A 22,148-nucleotide genomic window follows, 5' to 3' on the forward strand; every position below is an offset into this window, starting at 1 on the left:
CAACCGATTTGGCTCAGGTTGCAATCTCACAGCTGGTGAGTTCCAGACCCACATCAGGCTCTGTGCTGACAGCTCGCAGCCTCTAGAGCCTGCTTCGGATACTGTGTCCCTCTCTGTCTGCTTCTCCCCCGCTCGTATTCTCTCTGTCTCTCAAAAAATAAATAAGCATTTAAAAATTTGTGTAAAAAGAGAAAGATGCACATATGTTTCTATTTACACAGAATGCTCTAGCTTGAAACTGGCAATTATGTCCTAGAAATCAAGCATTTTAAAAGTACAAGTCATCTAAACAAATGGTCAGGATATTCTGATCCTTGATTATTGTGAACCTTTAATGAACCAATAAAAGTCAAAACTTCAAAGCTTTTGGGAGAAGGGGGGGAAAGAGTAGCAGTAAGTTAAGTAGCAGAATTAGGTAAAATAGTTAAATGAGAACACTTATTGAGTATTGACGCTCCCACACACCCATTATCCAGTTTTCAAGGTCTCCACTCATCGGTCATTTGTAATTTATGAGACATTTCGCTTTCTCCTCAGAGCCCTTAGATGTACCTCAGCTCACAGCAACAAAGCCAGGGAACAGTCTAATTTCAGCAAATGGCAACCCAAAATGAGTCTCATTGAGCATCCTTCATTTCCTTTGACCATTCCCCCAGCAAATATCCCCTCTTTATCTTTAGCCACCAACTCTATTTCATGACTCTCTCATAATATAGATTGTATTTATTGACTCCTGTGCCACTAAGCACCTTACATTCATTATCACCTTTAATTCTCACAACAATCATAGGTATTATGCCTATTTTACAGATGTAGAAACTGATGCTTAGGTTAAGAAAGTAGTTTGCCAAAATCCAAATCTAGGTCTGTCACACTTCAAAATTCTCCAAGGTACCTAATTCTCCAAGGCCACCTGGCAGAATTTCCAATTTTCATGCACAAGAGTGTAGGGAATTGCTAGAAATTTGATCAAGGGCTTCTGATGGGATATCAATTAAGATAAAGAGGTAGGAGTTGAAGGAACCACAGCTATAGGTCATGGAGAGGCCACAATGATTGTGATCTTAGCTTTTATGAAAGTAGGATCAGATCCTTAAGCTTAAAAAAACTATTATACAAGAAATATGTTGGTTGTAGGTAAATTATTAGTGAGAAGAAAAATTGCCATTTAATCCCACCACCCAGAGAAAATTTTATTAATATCTTGTTGCAGAATTTTTCTATTAATTTATGTATACTTTTATTTATCTTAAATAAAATTGTGACTATACTATACTTAATGTCCTTTCCTATTATTTATTGTAATAAATAATAAATCATTGCAGGGAATGGATGGGAAATCCATATCTAAAATCTCAACTTCATATTTCTGTCCACAACAGCCTACATGGCCTGCTCATCTGAACTGGCAGGGAGTGAATCAGGGAAATTCTAATGTAAAAGGAATTCCAAACCATTAACACACACACACACACACACACACACACACACAGCAGAGGTGCAAACAAACAACAACACTAACAGGTACCATTTATTAAGCACTTACTAGGTCTTAAATATTTGCTAAATACTTTACATACACAGTACTCACAATACCCCAGGAAATCATGACAGATACATTTGTTCTTAAATTTTGGGTCAATGATTCACTGAATGGAAAGCTTTTTTTCTACCCTACAAAAAGCTGGACATTAAAGATCAACATTCCAATTAATTAACTCTAGATTAGCTGTTTTCTTAAAATGCACATCTACTGCTATTTGGAGTCAAAGCTGTTTTTTCTCATGTTTAAAGATAAAATTGATTTTGCTTCCCTTTCATCTTCAGTGCTACTATAGAATCTATTAAGAACTTCTTCAAAATAGAAATCTATTTAAACTCCATTTTAAATCAGGGCTTCTCTCCTTGTTGGGCTGCTTTCAGGGGGAAAATGGCATATATACACAATGCAATATTCTGCTTAAACACATAATACTGATTGAGTCCCACAAATATTGATTACTTACTGTCAAACACTGCAGAATAGTATGTTATATGTTACCAATGTTCCATGTACCAGGATACCCTTTGCAGTAACCATAGTTCTTAGAGTCCTGGATAACTTGAAAAATAGAGACCAGTCAGGCTAAGATTTTACAATTCTCTTAACTCTCAGCTGGACACCTTGAGGACTAGAATATGGATATGCTTCACCCAGTTCTCAGGAGGACATGATGAAAAAGTTCACATAATATATAGAGAAATCTCCCCACATCCAAGGCAGTATCTCCCAATTTCAGCATCCTCCCATTACTATGAAAAAGCACCCGGAGGAATAAGCTTGCCACTATATCTTTCACCCACAATTCCAAATAGTTTGCCTTGGAAGTTCTCCTATCTTTGTAAGCTCTCAGCACCTTGTGATGGGCAGCATGACATCTTCACACAAGTATATTGTTTGCCCAGCATCAATAATTCAGACAAGTAGCAACAATTTATGTACTTCACATCAACTAGGGGAAAGGTGACAAACACTAAGACAATGGTTATCACCAAGCTCTATATTTAAAAGATAAAACATGCAAGGTGAACACAAGGCTGTAACACTGACTAATCCTGGAGAAACATATAGGGAAGGAATATAAACTGCTTGGCAAGGAGAGAACAGTTCTCACAATTGTAATGGAATCCATTCACAATAGTTATTTGGAATTACTTTTATGGTAGAAGATATTCAAATGACATTAACGTGCATCAAGCAAAATTTAGCAACTCTTGTAGAGCTTCCTGCTGCTCCTCATCAAGTTGCGATATGCATTCCAACCATAATTCTTCAGAAGTCTGTACCTGACGCACAACATTAGCTAGGCGTTTAGCACAAGGATCTTCATAATTAATAGTCTCATTAATTTTTCCTTCTGCAATTATACTGATTATTTTGGGAAGATTGGAATTATTTGGACCAAGTACAACTGGGTGGTTACTTTCAATTAAATCACAGAGAAAACTCAAAGTCTGAATAGCTTCCTCTTTATCCTCATGCAGTGGAAGCCATGATAACCAATGTGGAAGAACTTCATCTACATTTACACAGTTAGGCTTAAACCTCAAAATCTTCCCTACTGCTGAGATACAGTTCTCTGTAGCAATGACATTTTTTTTGGTTTTGGAATTTGCACACTTAATAACTTTTACCAGCAATGGGACAGCTTCTGAACATAAAGAACGATAATCATCTCCACCAAACTGTGCCATAACACCCAGGCCATAAGCAGCTGCTTGCCTGACTTCAGGGTTGTTATCTCGCATATTTAGTAGCATTGGCCACCGAAAATATTCTACATACTTATATGAGGTTGGACTGCAGTGCTCTATAATATCATCAAATATGCACAATCCCCACTGTCTATCTGGCCATGGCCTACTCGAACAAATTAGATTTACAATTAATGGAAGAAGCTGTTCAAACCATGGTAAAATCTTTTCCTTGTAAGTACTAAATAATGAGTGCAAAATATCTGATACTTTGGTCAGAATATAAACATCACATTCATCCTCATCTTGCAGAGACATTTCAACCTGCTGGTCGTAGTTTTCTTCCCGTCTTTTAACCTGTCTCAGTTCTTGGTTTTTAAAGTGTCCTTCAAGTTTTGCTTTCAATATTTCTCCTAGTTCTTCTAAGTGTTCATCAAGAAGGCACCCATCTCCCATTACTTCAATGGACTTTGCAAAAGAATTCATTATTTCTGAGAGTACATCTGTATCAGGTTCAGTCCCAATAGCCTTGATTAAGGGATCACATATGAATTGCCACATCTGTGCAAGATATTCTGGGCCACGAGTTCTTGCACATTCCAAGAGAAAAGGCATAGACTCTGCTGCTGCCACTCGAACATTGTCATGGAAATAAAATTTCAATAAAGGAACCATCAGCTTTACAACCTGTTCTGTATATTCCACAAATCCTTCCCTTAACTCCTTAGCATAGTAAACCAACATCTGGCAAGCAGTTGCTTTTGCTTCAAGTCCTGAAGTCTTAATTCCAAAACTTTGTTGGTCTCCAAGATTTACAAATTGCCATCCATCATCATCACTCATATTTTCCACATCTTGTGTGTCTAAGAGAGCAACATCAGGTTTAGCTGAAGCAGTCTTAATAAGAGGCTCAATAACTAGTGGAAGGTACTGTTGAAAATCACTTCCAAGAATTTTACACATTCTAGCCCATGCTGAAACCATGTAAGATGTCTGAGGGTCATCATCTTCCATATTATTTAAGTCTGATTGTGTCTTCAACAATAGCTGCATCACATTTGATGCATCTTGCATAAATTTTTCCTTCCCAACAGCAAGACCAACATGGCTAATGCATTCAATAGTTTTTCCTTTCAGAAGCTTGAGTTCCTTCTGAACAGCAAGCTCAACAATGTGCTTTAGTGATGGCATAAATATATCATAATATGGAACAAATTTTTCTTCTATTGTATCTGCAACTGAGGCAATGGTTGTCACAAGCTGTTCCAAGGCCAATTTAGTTCCATTCCGAATCAATTCTTGAAGTTTAATCACCAAGATGGAATGTAGATTTCTCACCATACTATCCAAATATAGAACTAGCAATGTTTTCGGACAGTCTTCAATAAAAATAATAAGTGCAGAAGCCGCATGTGATTGTACACGCTGATTACCTTGATTTTCCATGGTACGCAACAGAGCTGCAATCACTGTTTCATGGAATTTCTTTTGGAAGTTAGGAGAAAAATCTGTAGCCATCTGCCCAAGTGTAGTACAGGCTGCAGCCCTCACTCTTGGGTGAGGATCCTGAAGAAAAAGCAAAACAGAGTTAACTGTTTCATCTAGAATTGATTCCATTTGCTGATGGCATCCTTCTCCAATGGCAGATAAGGCCATTAATCCAGCATGTCGATATTTCCAGTCAGGGCTCTGAAGCATCTGCATGATGTGCTCCTTAGTCATTGGTAAAACAAGTTTCCCACCAAGCCCACAAGCCAGTCTGTCTAGTGCACTCTCAGCAGCAACGGCATTGCTGTCAAAATCATCTTCTTCCATTTCATCGGCATTTACCCAGTCCTCATCATCTTGTAGATCAACCATCATTGCTAATATATGAGGAACTGCCTGTGCAATTATATTTGTATGTTTTTTCAACATTGGGGTTGCAGTTTCAGACAAGGTCACTATTATTTCAAGGGCCAACTGGCGTTGCAGATTACTAAGTCTAGAGTCTCCACATAACTTCAGACTCAACTGCAGAGTATCTTCTAAATAAGGACCCAGGTATTTAGGTACGGTATCTGCAATCTCAACAAGGGATTCTAGCACTGAATCATCATCTTGGTAGCATGAGTCATTCACAGCCTGTAAGATTCCAGGAAGCAAGTCTGCAAAGTCCTTGAAAAGAGCAATATTATTCTCATTAGCAAGTACAAATGCAGCTGCAGCTCTAGCAGATAATGTCCTGATTGCTGGATGTTCTTGATCCTGAATGCACTGGTCCAACAAACGTTTGATGATATCCAAATCATGCCGCTCTTGGTTCCCAAAAATCCCAGGAAAGTGCCAGAAAACGTGAAGTGCAACTTCCCAAAGAACTACATTTTTAGAGTAGATTGAATCAATAAGGAACTTCAAACCTTCAGGCCAGTGGTTAGTGCCATCCTCATCTATCAAATTCCTGGCCAGCACTGCAAAAATATCACAAAGTTTTTTCCTCATGCTAGCATGTGTTTCTAACTTAACGGCCAGTATCAGTTCAATCTTGACGTCCCTCTGAACATCAGAAGGCAGATTTGGATAGACTTCCTCAAACCCAGAGGACAAAAGCCGTCGTAGCAGCGCGGCAGCCATTTGTCTCACCTCATAACCTGCTCTTCTATTTCTGACAGCATCTAAGAGGAATGTAGTCTTACACAGACCTGGAATATTTTCATAGATTTCTTCTGCCTGCCTCCGCACCATACAGCTTGGATTGATCAGGTTCTTCAGAAGCTGGTAAAACTCTTGCTTTCCCGACACGGTGGCCGGTACCCCTGCAGACCCGGCCGCCGCCATAGCGCTCTGTCAAAGAAACCGCGACGGAGATGGAGGGAGGGGGTCTGCGGCCAGAAACAGTGACGTAAGGGAGGCGCCCGAGGGGGATGGGCGGGGCTGCTTATCCACTGCTGGCGGGGTGCTGTGTCTGAGCTCCCGAGGTGGGCTGCTGGGCCTGGGGGCGGGGGGGATAAGTGAGATAGGGTGGGGATGAGGGACATCCTCTGTCTGTTTTCCAATAAGATGAAAAGGCACCTGCAGAGAAGAAGAAAAAAAAGAAAAAGAAAAGTATGATTTGAATGTATTAGAATGGGATTGTGGGTGACTTTTTACCTCCGTTATATTAATAAACTAGCTCTGTTGTTACCCCGGTAATTTTAACGCAATAATTGCATCTTGAAAGCCCTCCAGGTGGAAGAAGCCGGTCACAAAAGGTCCCATATTGTATGATTCCGTTTATATGAAGTGTCTTGAAAAGGCAAATCTACACGGAAAGTAGATTTACAGAGGCAGTGGGAAGGAGAGAATGTAAAATGACTGCTATCAGATAGTCGGTTTCTTTTGGGGTGATGAAATGTTCTAAAATTAATTGTGGTGATAGTTGTACATCTCTGTGATTATACTAAAAACCATTGCATTGTTAGATTGGTGGATTGTATGGTATTGTGAATAATACCTCAATAAAGCTGTTTATCAAATAAGTACAATAAAAGGTAAAGACATTGATTGCCATCCCACTACCACATCTAAAGCACTAAAAACAGTGGTGCTCAAACCCTGGTGTGTCAGAATCACCTGGCCCGTGGATAATAATAAAGAATGAGAAAAACAACTGAATAAAGTATGGTGGAAAGTGATCGGGGCTAGTAATCAGAAGACTTGAATCCTGGTCTTATCTGTAAATTAATTTTGTATCCTTGGTCACGTCACTCAAAGTTTTCTTTGCATGTTGCCTACACTGTAAAATGCTTTTATGGTTTTCCTTTTAGTAGGAAGATGCTGAGATTATTGTAAGAAACAAATGTCCTTGAAGTCAAATATTGTTTCTTTAAATTCAAGCAGATGTGTCAATCAAAAACAATGATAGTTCCTCTAACAATAATTAGATCTTACTTTTGTATTAGCACTTTGCCACTCAGTCATTTTGACCCTTATGCAGGTTTGCAAAGTCGGTGGGAAAGTTTTAATACTAATTTTAGGTAAGTAATAGAAACCCAGGGAGGTTAAGGACTCTGCCTAAGATGACACAGCTGAGTCTCAAATCTACCTCTTCTGAAAGCAACACCAGTGATCTTTCACCATACCACTTCCCCATAATTACTCTTAATTTTGCAACATGATCAGAGGCCTTCACTTACTGCAAAGTCTGTCTTAAACTTCTCCAAGTGGGCCTAATTTTAATTTTGTAAAACACTGCTGCATATACCCTCAAAGACAGAAAATCACAGCTTTAGGGTTAACCAGATGATAGACAAAATAGTCTCATAAATTACATTGTAATATGCAATACTATACTCATTTAGGAAGAAGCATTATTCTCTAAGTAGTGTTTCTCATGCTGTGAACCAAAACCAGCTGCATCAGAATCACTTGAGATACTTATTTTTAAATTTAGATATTAGAGACCAAGGTCTAAACTAATGAATCAATCTCTGAGGAATGCAACCCCCAAATGTTCAATTTTCACAAACACACTGAGTTTTCCTGTAAATACCAAAATTGAGAACCGCTGATTAGATTAGTTTTGGTTCTGATTCCAAGATCTTGACTACAGTTTTGCATCTTGCTCCAGATGACTGGTTTTCTTACTGTTTCTTAAATAAGTCTAACTGCAGGGCCTTTGCATTTGCTGTTTCAGCAAATATATTATACATATATATTAAAAATTATATGGGGGAGGGGGGAGTCTTCTCTTAATACTATATCTACTAGTATTTTAAAGACTTATTAAAAACCACAATGAGACACCACCACAGACATACCACACACAATGCTTTAAATTTAAAAGTTTGATAATAGCAATGGTTGGTGAGGATGTGGAGCAACAGGGAACTCAGTTATACTTTTGGAGGTACTATCAAGGATTTGGAAGGTTTTAAGAGGTGTGTCAATGGCACTCAGAGAAGAAACAGCTTAGGAAATTTCCCCGAGTTTTAGTTTGGGCATCTGGTTGGAGGTACTGCAATGTACCTATTTATTTACCTAGAAATGGATAAACAGCAGTGGCAATTCAAACCAAAAGACTGTTAACTCTTCCTGAAGGAAAAAAAAGGCTTCCCAAAAAAGTGACTCCCAGAATTTGTGTTTTGCTATCTTCTTGCTCCCACGTGCTATAGTGATGGTCTTCATATCAACAGTAGGAGCTAAACTGAATCCATTTTGGGAAAATTACTTATGATCTTTTATTTTAGAAAAACATACTGATTTAAAATCTTAAGGTACTTCCTCTATTGTATAATTCTCTTCTATTTACTTTTTGCACCATTTCCTCCCCCAACCTTGCCCCAGGAACGTGCATAATACCCAGGATCAAGACTGGACTTGCAGATTTGGTTAGAGTTGAAGAACTTTATTAAGCCTTATAATTAAAGTTGGCTTTTAAAATTGTTTGCACTATTAACAGGCCATTTAAGAATGTTTCCATAAGGTAGCTCAATACCAGACAATTCAAGTATTCATTAGCAGCTTATTAAGTGAGAAAAGTGCAAAATAAATTGCAAATTTATTCCGAGATCTGAGAGATTTAGAGTCAAATGGGGGGGGCAGAATTAAATTGGACATATTTGATATTTTAACAAGAATAATCCAGAATAAAAATACAGGAAACAGCAGCAACAACAACAACAACAATAACAAGAAACCCACCAAGGCTCCCACTGGCCTAAGATGAGACAATCTGAATATTAAAAGAGAATAATAATGCCTATAATGGATTTAAAAACATCAAATATATGCACAAAAGTGCTGAGTTTCCAATACTAACCAAAGCCACTAACTTATTAACCATTTTTGGAAGTTGCCAGGTCACCAACTATGAAATGGATAAAATAATCAAGACTTTTCCTGCCTTTCCTGTACAAACTGTATTTCAGGATAACCAAATAGATAATGAGGGTACATTCTTCTTTACAGAATTCCAACTAATAAGTGCACTAATTAGCATAAGAATGCTAAAATCAGAAAATTTCTGTGTTATAACCCCAAAATAAATCATGAATTTAGGAAATAACAACCAATGAATGTTAAATATTGACTAGGAATATAATAATAGAGGAATTAAGATGAAACCAACTGAAATTACTGATTAATCTTAATATTATTAAATGTGGGATAAATGAGAGGCATCATTTACTGTTGTCTTTCAGGTCCACATCCATACTTCCTATAATTTGTTCTCTGATTCTGAGGTTGGGCTCTGGAAAAAATATTCTCTTTCCATAAATGAGTCCCTGATAGATTTCACCAATAAGAGCCATTAGAGATTTGGAGGGTATGAAAAGGACAGAAACGGGATTATTCCTTTCCATTTTTCCTTTTCTTGCCTGGACTGCCCTAACCATGGCCCTTCCTCCTGGTGGCAACCATTCCCTCCCTTGTGTAACACTCAAAAAGTCTAATCTCGCTCATCTCTGCAGAGATACCAGCAGTAGCCTAGGGGCACCCCTTCCTCAGAGGTTTCACTTTCAACTCTGGGAGGCCCCTCCACTGAGTTTAAAGATACCAGTTCAATTTTGTTCCCTCAGCTTTAGGGAAGTTAACTTTAGGGAAGTTCCTTCAGTTATCATCTTTTGGTTTTTTCAGTGCTTTTTATTTACTCTTTCAGATATCCCACACCTGTATAACCAATCCCTTAAATAAAATCTCCTCTTGAAGTACTTAGTGTGGTTTGTTTTCCCAAGTAGTCCTTGGCTCATAACAGGCATTAAGTGATGCAATAGGAAGTGCACTGCACCACCTATGAAGTATTTTCATTTTAAATCAGGTTTATTGAGGCATAATTTATATGAAATAAAATTCACCAATTATAATTATATAATTAGATTACAGTCCAGTAACCATGACCACAACTATATAGAAAACATTTTCATTACCGCAAAAAGTTCCCTGGGTCAGTCCCTCAGTAGAAAATCTCCTTTCTCCACTCCTGGCTCCAAGCCACTACTGATCTGATTTCTGTTGCTATAGCTTTGTCTCTTCCAGAATTTCATATAAATGGAATCATTTAGTGTGTGACTTTTTGTAACTGGATGCTTTCTCTCAGCACAATGTTTCAATATTCATCCATTCTGTTGCATATTTTTTCCTTTTTATTCCATTATATGAATATGCCACAATCTGTGCATTCATTAACTGAGAGAAATTTGGGTTGTTTCAAGTTTTTTAAATTAATTAGTTAGTTAATTAATTATGTTTATTTATTTTTGAGAGAAAAAGAGCGTGAGTGGGGGAGGAGCAGAGAGAGAGAGGGAGACACAGAATCTGAAACAGGCTCCAGGCTCCAAGCTGTGAACACAGAGCACAATGCGGGACTTGAACTCAGAAACGTCCAGATCATGACCTAAGCCGAAGTCAGATGCTTAATCAACTGAGCCACCCAGGTGCCCCAGATTGTTCCAAGTTTTAAGCTATTATAAATGAAGCTCTTATGAACATATGAGAACAATTTATTTGTGAAAATATGTTTTCATTTCTCTTGACAAATACTAGGAGAGGAATGGTTTGGTTAAAGGGTAAGTGTAGGTTTATAAGAAACTGTCAAGTGCTCTTCAAAGTGGTTATACCATTTTACGTTTCAACAGCAAAATGTATGAAAGTGCCAGTTGCTCCACATCATTGTCAGCACTTGGGATTCTCATTTTTTAAGATTTCAGTCATTCCAGTGAGTATGTAGTGGAATATGACTGTGATTTTGGCTTGCGTTTTCTTAAGAACGAACAGTGTTGAGCATCTCTGTATGTGCTTAATTGCCACTTGTGTATCTGCTTTGGTGGGGTGTTTATTCAAAATGTTTTCCCATTTTTAATTTCATTTTTAAGTAATCTCTACCCAACATGGGACTCAAGTTCATGACCCTGAGATCAAGAGCCACATGCTCTACCAACTGAGCCAGCCAGGTGCCCCTCTTTTGCCCATTTAAAAAATTCTAGTTTTTTTGTCCTCTTATTTTTGAGTTTTAAGATTTATTTTTATATTCTTGATACAAATCCTTAATTAGACATATATTTTCAAATATTTTGTCCTTTCCTTTTTCTTATCTATGTCTTTACAATAATCAAAAGTTTTAAAGTTTGGTGAAGTTTACTTTATCACTTTTTACAATTTTTAAGGCTTTTTATGTCCTACTTAATTAAATAGGACTCAACTCAAGGTCACAAAGATTTTCTTTAGTATTTTTTTCTATGGCTTTATAGTTTTAGATACAACATTTATATATGGGATCTGTTTCAGGTTGATTTTGTATATTGTGTGAGGCATGGGTTGAGGTTCATTTCTTTTTGCATTTGGATTTATAGTTGCTCCACTTTTACTCCCACTGAATTACCTTGATACCTTTGGTGAATTGACCATATATATGTAGACCTATTTCTGAACCATTTATTCTGTTTCATTAATCTATGTCTATCCTTACTTCAATGCCACAATAACTGTCTTGATTACTGTAGCTTTACAATAAATCTTGACCCAAGTAGTTATAGTCTTTTATTATTTTTGTTTCATTTTGTTTTTGAAAAATGACCCAATTTCTCATCCAAAAGGAGAAGAAAAATTGTTACATAATAAAAGACATAAGAGACATAAAATCACCCCTCCCGTTGAAAATGTTAACTTAGGAAAATGTCTAATGAAGATATTTATTTTTGTTTATTCAGTCATTCATTCTGATATCTCTTTCGTTATGAGCCCATTTCCTTTAATTGCTCTAATTTTGCCTTTAAAATAAATAGGAAACATCCATAACCCAACTTATTAACCTGGGTCTTTTTTTTTAGCTTTATTGTGAAGAATCATTATTAATAAGATTCTGGATGGGAGATAAGGTAGTGCCATAGTAGAAGGACCCTAGGCTTGCCTTGTCCCTCAAACACAGCTAGAAAGCTACCAAATCATTCTAAATACCCAATAAATTAACTTACAGACTGACAAAATGAATTGCACAATTAGATGGAGAGAAGGCCACATCAAGGAAGGTAAGAAGTGCAGAGACATGGTGTGGAGGAGAAATGGATCATGAGTGTTCTGGAGGGGAGCAAGCCCTCATCATAGAGAAAGGCATGAGAGAAGAGTGCACAGGGAGTCACACAAGAACACTTCTCCAAAGCTACTAATTAGCAAAATGAAAGGGGCTGATTTTCATGAGATTTTGCAACCAGTGGGGTGCAAAGACTGGAATTCTAGAAGTTCCTGGGCTTGACTGGGATAGAGCCCTGAGGGTGCTGCCGTATTCCTGGAGAGAATTCATGAAAGCAACCCAGGGGACAGATGGTACAATCTGAGGATCACCTAAGGCACACAAGGAGAGACTCTTTGCTCTTCTTGGAGTGCATCTGTGAGAGGTAGGGTTCACAGACACACCTCCCCAGGGACAAAAGAGCCAGCTGGTTCCATTTTCCTCCCCTGCCCCTCAGCATAGGCTCAGAGACGAGACACCTGCTGAAGGCTGTTCACAAGGATATGGCTTTTTACCCTGCTTTGTTCCAAATCCCATACCCTGTGCTCTGGCATGACTGCCCTTCTCAGTCAAACCTGCATCAGTCCCAGCATGGTGAGACCCTCCCTCAGAGGACTAGCACAGGCCTCCACCATACCACATCCCTAAAGTTTGGAGTTTTAAAAGTCAGCAGGCTCGGCTGGGATAGAGCCCAAAGTGCACTGTGCTGCTCCAGGCAGGCAAGCAACCCCAAGATAGAGAGCATGAAAACAGTAATCTGAAAAATGCCTGGGATGTGTGAGGGGAAATTATTCATTCTTTTGGGACCTCTTCTTCATAAAGCCATTACTCTCAGGAGCAGGAAACACAATTGGCTTTTTTTTAACCCACAGAAGACAGAGACCTAGACAAATGCCAAGAAATAGGACTTCATCCCAAAATAAAGAACAAGAAAAGGTCACAGCTACGGATACAACTGAAACAGATATAAGTAATATGACTGATGGAGAATTTAAAGCAAGAATGATAAAGCTCCTAGCCAGGCTAGAGAAAAGTATGGAAGACATCAGGAAACTCTTAATGCAGAGTTAAAAAAAAAAGTCAGAAATGAAAAATGCAATAACTGAGATTCGAAACCAACTGGATATAGCGACGACAGGACTGAAGAAGGAGAGGAATGAATAAGAGATATGTAAGACAGAATAATGAACAATAATAAACTAAACAAAAGAGAGAAAGAAGAATTATGGATCATGAAAACAGACTTAAGGAATTCAGGAAATCCATCAAGCATAACATTAGTACCATACGAGTCCCAGAAGAGAAGAAAGAGAAAGGGGGGCAGAAGGTTTAGTTGAGGAAATAAGAGCTAAAAAATTCCCTAATCTGGGGAGGGAAACAGACATCCAAGTCCAGAGGCACAGAGAACTCCCATCAAAATCAATAAAAGCAGGCCAACACCATGACATATTGTAGTTAAATTCGCAAAACATAGTGATAAAGGAAAATCCTAAAAGCAGCAAGACAAAAGAAGTCCCTAAGTTATAAGAGAAGACCCATAAGGCTAGCTGCAGATCTCTCCACAGAAACCTGGCAAGCCAGAAGAGAGTGACATAATATATTCATCATGCTGAATGGGAAAAATCTGCAGCCAAGAATATTCTGTCTATCCAGCAAGGCTATCATTCAGAATAGAAAGAAAGATAAAGAATTTTCGGAGAATTTTGTTTTTGGAGGAAAAACAAAAAAAGGAGTTTGCAACTGCTAAACTAGTCCTGCAAGAAATATTAAAGAGAACTTTTTGAGTGGGAAGCAAAGACCAAAAATGACAAAGACTAGAAAGGAACAGAGAAAATTTCCAAGAACAATGACAAAATAAGTAATAAAATGGCACTAATTATATATCTATCAATAATTACTCTGATGTAAACAGACTAAACATTCCAATCAAAAGACATAGGATGTCAGAATGGATTAAAAACAAAACAAACAAACTACATCCATATGCTGCCAACAAGAAACTCATTTTAGACCTACAAGGATTGAAAGTAAGGGGATGGAGAAAAATTTATGATGCAAATGGAAGTCAGAGTAGCAACACTTGTATCAGACAAACTAGATTTAAACCACTGACTATAAAAAGATGAAGAAGAGCACTATGTCATAACAAAAGGCACTATTCAACAAGAAGATCTAACAATTATAAATATTTATGCCCTCAACTTGAACACCCAAATATGTAAAACAATTAATAACAAACATAAAGGAACTCATTGATAATAATGCAATAATAGTAAGGGGACTTTAACACCAAACTTAATCAGTGGACAGATCATCTAAGAAGAAAATCAACAAGGAAACAATGGCTTTGAATGACACACTGGACCAGATGGACTTAACAGATATATTTAGAACATCCCATACTAAAACATCAGGATACATATTCTTTTCAAATGCACATGGGACATTCTCCAGAATAGATCACATGCCAGCTTACAAATCAAGCCTCAACAGGTACAAAAAGACTGAGATCATACCAAACCAAAAACTATGAAACTGAAGTCAACCAAAGAAAATAATTGGAAAGACCACAAATACATGGAGGTTAAACAACATGCTACTAAAGAATAAATGGGCCAGCAAAGAAATCAAAGAATAAATTTAAAAAATACATGGAAACAAATGAAAATGAAAACATGACAGTCCAAAACCTTTGGGATGCAGCAAACATAGTCATAAGACAGAAGTGTATAGCAATACAGGCATACCTCAAGAAATAAGTAAAATTTCAAATAAGCAACCTAACCTTACACCTAAAGAAGCTAGAAAAAGAACAACAAATGAAGTCTAAAGCCATCAGAAGAAAGGAAATGATAAGTATTAGGGGACAAATAAATGATACAGAAACTAAAAACAAAAAAACATAAAAACAAAAACAAAACCAAAAACCCAAGCAACCCTCCCCCCCACCCCCAAACAGTAGAACAAATCAATGAAACTAGGAGCTGGTTCTTTGGAAAAATTAATAAAATTGACACACCTCTGGACAGAATTATAAAAAAGAAAAGAGAAAGGACCCAAATAAATAAAATCACAAATGAGAGAGGAAAAAAATCACAACCAACACCACAGAAATGCAATTATAAGAGAATATTATGAAAAATTATATGCCAACAAATTGGGCATTTTGGAAGAAATGGACAACAAATTCGTAGAAACTAATAAACTATCAAAACTGAAAAAGGAAGAAATAGAACTCTTGAACAGACCAATAACCAGCAAAGAAATTGAATCAGTAATCACAAATTTCCCAACAAACAAAATTCCAGAGCCAGATGGCTTCACAGGGGAATTCTACCAGACAATTAAAGAAAAGTTAATACCTATTTTTCTCAAACTGTTCCAAAAAATAGACATGGAAGTAAAACTTCCAAATTCATTCTAGGAGACCAGAATTACCCTGATTCCAAAACTAGGCAAGACTCCACTAAAAAAAAAAAGAACCACAAGGCCATATCCCTGATGAACATGGATGCAAAAATCCTCAAAAAAATATTGACAAACTGAAATCAGCAATACATTAAAAAAATTATTCACCACAATCAAGTGGGATTTATTCCCAGGTTACAAGCGTGGTTCAATATTTGCAAATCAATCAACATGACACATCACATCAATAAGAGAAAGGATAAAAACCATATGATCATTTAAATAGTTGCAGAAAAAGCATTTGACAAAGTACAACTTTCATTCATGATAAAAACTCTCAACAAAGTAGGTTTAAGAGAACATACCTTAAAGCTCTTATGTGAAGTAAAGCCCTTATATGAATAAAGCCCTTAAGTGAAAAATCCACAGTGAACATCACACTCAATGGGGAAAAACTGAGGGTTTTCCCTTTAGGTCAGGAACAAGATAGGGATGTCCATTCCCACCACTTCCATTCAACACAGTACTGGAAGTCCTAGCCAACTAGAAATTAGACAACCAAAAGAAAAAAAAAAAAGGAATCCAAATTGCTAAGAAAGACGTAACACTTTTACTATTTACAGATAACATGATACTATATATAGAAAACCCTAAAGACTCCACCAAAAAACTACTAGAACTAATAAATAAATTCAGTAATAATGATGCAAAGTAATGGAAAGACATTCCATGCTTATGGGTTGGAAAATCAAATCAAATTGTTGCAGGATTCTTTTACCACAATACCCAGGATTCATTGTCTCGCTGCTCTGAATAATGAAGATGTGGACACAAAATGAGGAGCAGGCAAAAATTTAATAGAATATTATTATTAGAAAAGAAGAATAGTAGGAAAGCTCTTTTTATAGAGAGGAGACATTCAAAAGTGAATGCCTGAGGACTATAGGCAAGGGTCCTTGTTTTGTAAGGTTCTAGTCAGCCCTCTCCCTTCCCTTCCCCCTTGTTCCTTCTCAGCTTTAGGTGCTGGGTTGTCCATTCCTTGGCTCCTTTTCATTGAATGAGAGGTGGTCTATGGTCATATGTAGGTCTTTTGTCAAATTCCTGAGGGAAACCTGAGGGGGAATAGGTAGGGTCTGTTACATTCTTTTTTTTTAAATTTTTTAAAATTTAATGTTTATTTATTTTGAGAGAGAGACAGAGAGAGAGAGAGAGAGAGCACCAGGGAGGGGCAGAGAGAGAGAGGGAGACACAGAATCTGAAGCAGGCTTCAGGCTCTGAGCTGTCAGCACAATAGCCCGACATGGGGCCTGAACTCATAAGCTGTGAGATCATGACCTGAGCTGAAGTTGGACGCTCAACCCACTGAGTCACTCAGGTGCCCTGGGTCTGTTACTTTCTTAAGAGGAACTTTATCTGAGGGGTTTTGCTGTGGTCAGACACTCCCAGCATCATTCCAAAATATGTGTTTTCCCCACCCAGGGACCTCAGGCCCTAATCTTTCCCTCTCTGTCTACTGAATTCTGTCTTCTCCTATCATAATATGTTGTTAAAATGTCTATACTACTGAGAGCAATTGACAGATTTAATGTAATTCCTATCAAAATACCAACAACATTTTTCACAGGAGTGGAACAAATAATCCTAAAATTTGTATGGAACCACAAAATATTCTGAATAGACAAAGCAACCTTGAAAGTGAAGAACAAAACTGGAAGTATCACAATTCCAGGTTTCAAGTTATACTATAAAGCTATAGTGATCAAAACAGTATCAGGGCCCCTGGGTGGCTCAGTTGGTTAAGAATCTGACTTCGGCTCAGGTCATGATCTTGAGGTTCCTGAGTCAAGCCCTGTATCAGGCTCTGTGCTGATAGCTCAGAGCCTGGAGCCTGCTTTGGATCCTGTGTCTCCCTCTCTCTCTGCCCCTCTTCCACTCATGCTCTGTCTGTCTCTCTCAAAAATGAACGAAAATATATTTTTTAAAAAAACAGTATGGTACTGGCACAAAAATAGACTCATAGATCAATGAAACATAATAAAATACCTAGAAATAGGCCCACAGCTAATCCTTGATGAAGCAGATGATCAGCTAATCCTTGATGAAGCAGAAATGAATATCCAATGGGAAAAGGACAGTTTCTTCAACAAATGGTGCTGGCAAAACTGGTCAGCTACATGCCAAACAGTGAAACTGGACCACTTTCTTACACCATACACAAAAATAAATTCAAAATGGAAGAAATACCTAAATGTGAGATCTCATACCATAAAAATCTTAAAAGAGAACATAGTAATATTTCTGACATAAGCCTTAGCAACATTTTTCTAGATACATCTCCTGAGGCAAGGGAAACAAAAGCAAAAATAAACATTGGAACTACATCAAAATTAAGTTTCTGCACAGTGAGGGAAACAATCAGCAAAACTAAAAGGCAACCTTTTTGAGAAGATACTTGCAAATGAGATATCCGATAAAGGGTTGGTATAGAAAATATACTAAGAAATGATACAACTCAAAACGCCAAAAACAAATAGTCCAATTTTGAAAATTTAATCCAATTAATAATCCAATTAAAAAACAATTAAAAATTAAAAATAATCCAATTAAAAATAAAAACATGCTGCTGAAATTAAAAATCCAATTAAAAAAAGAATTGAACAGATACATTTCCAAAGAAGACATCCAGACACATAAAAAGATGTTCAACATCACCCTGATGATCACATCAGGGAAATGCAAGTAAAAACCACAATGAGCTATCACTTCACATCAATCATAATGGCTAAAATCAACAACACAAAAACAACAGCCATTTGTGAGGATGTGGAAAAAAGGGAACTCTCTTGCAGCATTGGTGCAAACTGGTGCACCCACCCTGGGAAAACAGTATGGAGTTTCCTCCAAAAAACTAAAAATAGAACAACCCTACTACTCAGCCATTGCACTACTAGGTATTTACCCAAAGGATACAAAAACACTAATTCAAAGGGCTATCCACATCTTAATATTTATACCAGCATTATTTATAATAGCCAAATTATGGAAACAGCCTAAGTGTTCATCAACTGATGAAAGGGTAAAGAAGAAGTGATTTTATATCAATTCAGTCACAAAAAACAATGAAATCTTGCCATTTGCAATGACATGGATGGAGCTAGAAAGTATTATGCTAAGTAAAATAAGTCAATCAGGAAAAGACCGATACCATATGATTTCACTCAAATGTGGAATTTAAGGATAAATTCCACTCATATGTGGAATAAAGAAAAAGAGAAAGGCAAACCAAGAAGCAGACACTTAACTCTAGAAAACAGATGATGGCTACCAGAAGGGAGGTGGGTGGAGGAATGGGTGAAATAGGTGATGAGAATTGAAGAGTACACTCACCATGATGAGCACTGAATAAGGTACAGAATTGTTGAATCACCATATTGTACACCTGAAACTAATATAACACTATATGTTAACTCTACTGGAATTAAAATAAAAATATTAAATAAAAAAAGAGATGTGAGACTTTGGGAGAGTTACTAAATTTCTTCAAGCCTAGTTTGCTCATATTCGATGGGGAATAATAGGACCTAATTCATTGGGTCATTATGACATCTAAATGGAATAAAAATATAGATATAGAAAGTTGGGATTTTTGCAATATTAATTAATGTAGGATTTTCCTCCCTATTTCTTCCTTTTCTCCATTTTCTAGGGAGGTCCTTCGTGTATCCCTTTTTTGGGAGTAATTTATAAGGAAGGAAGCAGCTCTTTGAAGACAAAGGTTTTCCCTCTGTGAAATTTTAAACACATCAAGATTGTTTAGATCTGTGAGGGATGGGGACAAAGGGAGGTGGGTATCCTTACAGAGAAAGAAATAGGAACAGAGAGGAAGTGGATATTACTCTCAGGTTTATGGAAATGATGAGGGATGTTCCATGAGAATGGGGAACTATGTTTCTTCAATAGGCTGGATCCCCACAGGTATATGGTATACAGGTGAGGTAAGACTGGATGCTAATACTGAGGCTCCCAGCCCTAGTAAATATTACTATGCCCAAAAGGAAGTGGGAATACTCCATAAGTGCATACCACCATACTACCATAACTGCATATTGGCGTTGGGTAATGAATATCTCAAGCGGTGGCCCAATGTGTGGACCAAAGGCTGGTCCATTTGGTCATAAGGCTGGTCTTACTCTTTGCAAGACCCAAAGGACTTTGTGTGAATTTAATCGGATGGGAGTGTGTCTTCACCTGTATTTCCTTGAAATCACAGCTTGAGAAAGGGCTTGGGTGTAGGTAATTTATTTGGAAAGTAATCCTATGGAGCAAGTGTATAGGATAGAGAATGAGGGAAAGTCAGTGCAATGTTGCATTATTGAGCTGGTTACTGGCATGAACTCAAATCAAATTGCCTGCTGAAGGGACTAGGGACAAAAGGGAGACTCATTAGTCTGCTCCTACCTCCCATTGTTTGAGACATTAACCTTTTTGGTTTGCACATGTGTGAGTACTAAAGCAGGCACGTATGGGCACTCACAGAAAGGAACCAGAGGAGCTCTGAGGCAGGAAGTGAGAGAAACAAGTCTTGAGGTGAGGTGCTATCAGTGCCAAGAGGAAGGAGGCCTGCAGGGATCTGTTTGCCACAGCCATGGCAGGAATCAGAGCTGAGGCACACAGGATGTGAAGGTGTCTATATCAGAAGGAGAGACTCAGTAATGACTGAGCAATATCGGGTGGAGAGACTTTTAGAAATTTATTTTCCTCCTGATTAAAATAATAGATATATTTTTTGAGTAGAAACTAATTTAATTTGGTTAAATACAAATATAATCTTTTTAGTATCTCCTTATTTACAGTATAAGGTTTAACCCTGGTACAGTAGCACAAAAAAGGTTACTTTCCTTCCTCTAATCACATATCAATACATATAAGCACACACACATAATATATATATATATATATATATATATATACACATCCTTGGCTTAAAATAAAAGGAAGAATTTTTAGGAAGTGTTTTGATTCCATTGTGAGTTTATACCTGTGTGATGCTAGCATTTGCCTCGAAAATCCAAGAAACTGACCTAGGATCTCCCTGCCTTCCCAAAAGAGCTGGCTTGGGGTCTGATGTGTACATCCACTTATTATTTTGTAAAGAATCCCTATAAAGAATAATGCTTCATTTAGTGCAGCTCCTCAAACTTTAACCTGCATACAAATAAGTCAAATAGACAACTCATCTACCATCTCTGTTTTGTGTTTCTTCTCAGCACTTATCATTTTCTAACATATTACATATATAACTTATTTATCACATTTATTGTTTGTATCACACAAACAATAAATGAAGGCAGGGATTTTTGTCTGCTTATATCTGTAATGTCTGTCTCAGAATGATCACTCAATAAATATTTGTTAAATGAGCAAAGAAATATTTAATTCATCTATCTAAATTGCATTTTAAAGAATATTGAACACTTGCTAGGTACCAAGCATTGTGAGAGGTGTTTTGTGGAATACTAAGATAAAATACCACCAGGCAAGAAGAAAAAACAACACTGGGCCCTCCCTTCATGAACTGACAGGCTAGTGGGCAAGTAAGACATGTATAAATAAATGTAATAAAGGCAGGAGGGACCCAAGGAATCAAGGATCTATTCTGACATGAGGCAGCATGGGGAAACTAAGTGGAGGAGGTAGCACTTGAAGGATGGTAGAATTTTTACCTATGGGGAAGAGGAAGAAATTTCAGATAAAGGGAACAAGTGAAGGAGAGGTTTGGAGACAGAAAAATATTCTTTGTTGCTTTTTTTCAAGGAATAATAATTTCTCTACTGCAACTGAAACATGGGGAGAGGGTTATGTGGGCAATAAGTTAGAAAAGGTTAAGCGGGACCTGATAGTATGGAAACATGACGTCATGGTCTTTCATAATGGTCCTTAGTTGTAGCCAAATACAAAAAATACACTTGACCACGCTCCTACTGACCTATGCGTATGTATTTGCAAGGCTCTACCAGTGTTCTTGATGCCTGCCTAGAGCTAAAATCCACTAACTGGAAAGATGATTTGGGAGGCAGAATGAGAAGTGAGATGACTAGGAGGAGTCAGAGAATGAGGCAAGGAATCCAGGTAGAAGTCTTGCAAAACTTGGGGAGGGTTTATGGGAAAAAGAAGAGGAATCGTGTTCAAATCAGTGAGGAGAGGTTAGTAGAACTCTTATCTACTAAATGTTGAGGATGACTTGGGATCTGTCTTCTAGAAAGTAGCTTCAGCACTCCTTCCTCTTGGCTTCCTGGTTCCATACATTTCTTCTTTCTCTGTTGAAACCACACAATGCAGGTTCTAACAGGTCTTTGGAGGTAGGATAATATAGTAATTAAAGAGACATAATACAGAGTCAAAGGACTTACCCTGCTTCATGACATTGGCAAGTCCTTAAATGCTTTAAGGCTCAGTTTCTTCATCTGAAGAATGAGGAAAAGTGAGTAAATCAATTGAAATACTTAAAGCACTTAGTTGAATATCTGGCTGTGATAGTTGA

The 22,148-nt window shown here is 37.4% G+C and overlaps 1 protein-coding gene across 2 annotated transcripts; it reads right to left on the reverse strand.

Annotated features, from left to right (window-relative positions):
* Positions 1–1,514: 1,514 nt before the first annotated feature.
* RANBP6 (RAN binding protein 6) lies at positions 1,515–6,122 on the reverse strand. Of its 2 annotated transcripts, XM_047103320.1 has the most exons (2): positions 5,916–6,122; positions 4,636–4,800 (listed from the first exon to the last, which is right to left on the reverse strand). In XM_047103320.1, exons 1-2 carry the CDS (start codon positions 6,049–6,051, stop codon positions 4,730–4,732), a joined length of 207 nt encoding a protein of 68 aa, XP_046959276.1. In that variant the 5' UTR covers positions 6,052–6,122; the 3' UTR covers positions 4,636–4,729. The 2 variants fall into 2 exon arrangements, with proteins under 2 accessions (XP_046959270.1, XP_046959276.1); XM_047103314.1 differs by having other exon boundaries at positions 1,515–6,069.
* Positions 6,123–22,148: the final 16,026 nt, after the last annotated feature.

This window comes from Lynx rufus, unplaced genomic scaffold (genome assembly GCF_022079265.1).
Source record: "Lynx rufus isolate CCGP_SWC_20201006 ecotype Redwood Valley unplaced genomic scaffold, mLynRuf1.p SCAF_10, whole genome shotgun sequence".
Classification (NCBI taxonomy): Eukaryota; Metazoa; Chordata; class Mammalia; order Carnivora; family Felidae; genus Lynx; species Lynx rufus.

Bases quoted from the DNA above. Each gene is read 5' to 3' on its own strand.
- RANBP6 (XM_047103314.1), bottom strand. From the start codon at position 6,051: ATGGCGGCGGCCGGGTCTGCAGGGGTACCGGCCACCGTGTCGGGAAAG.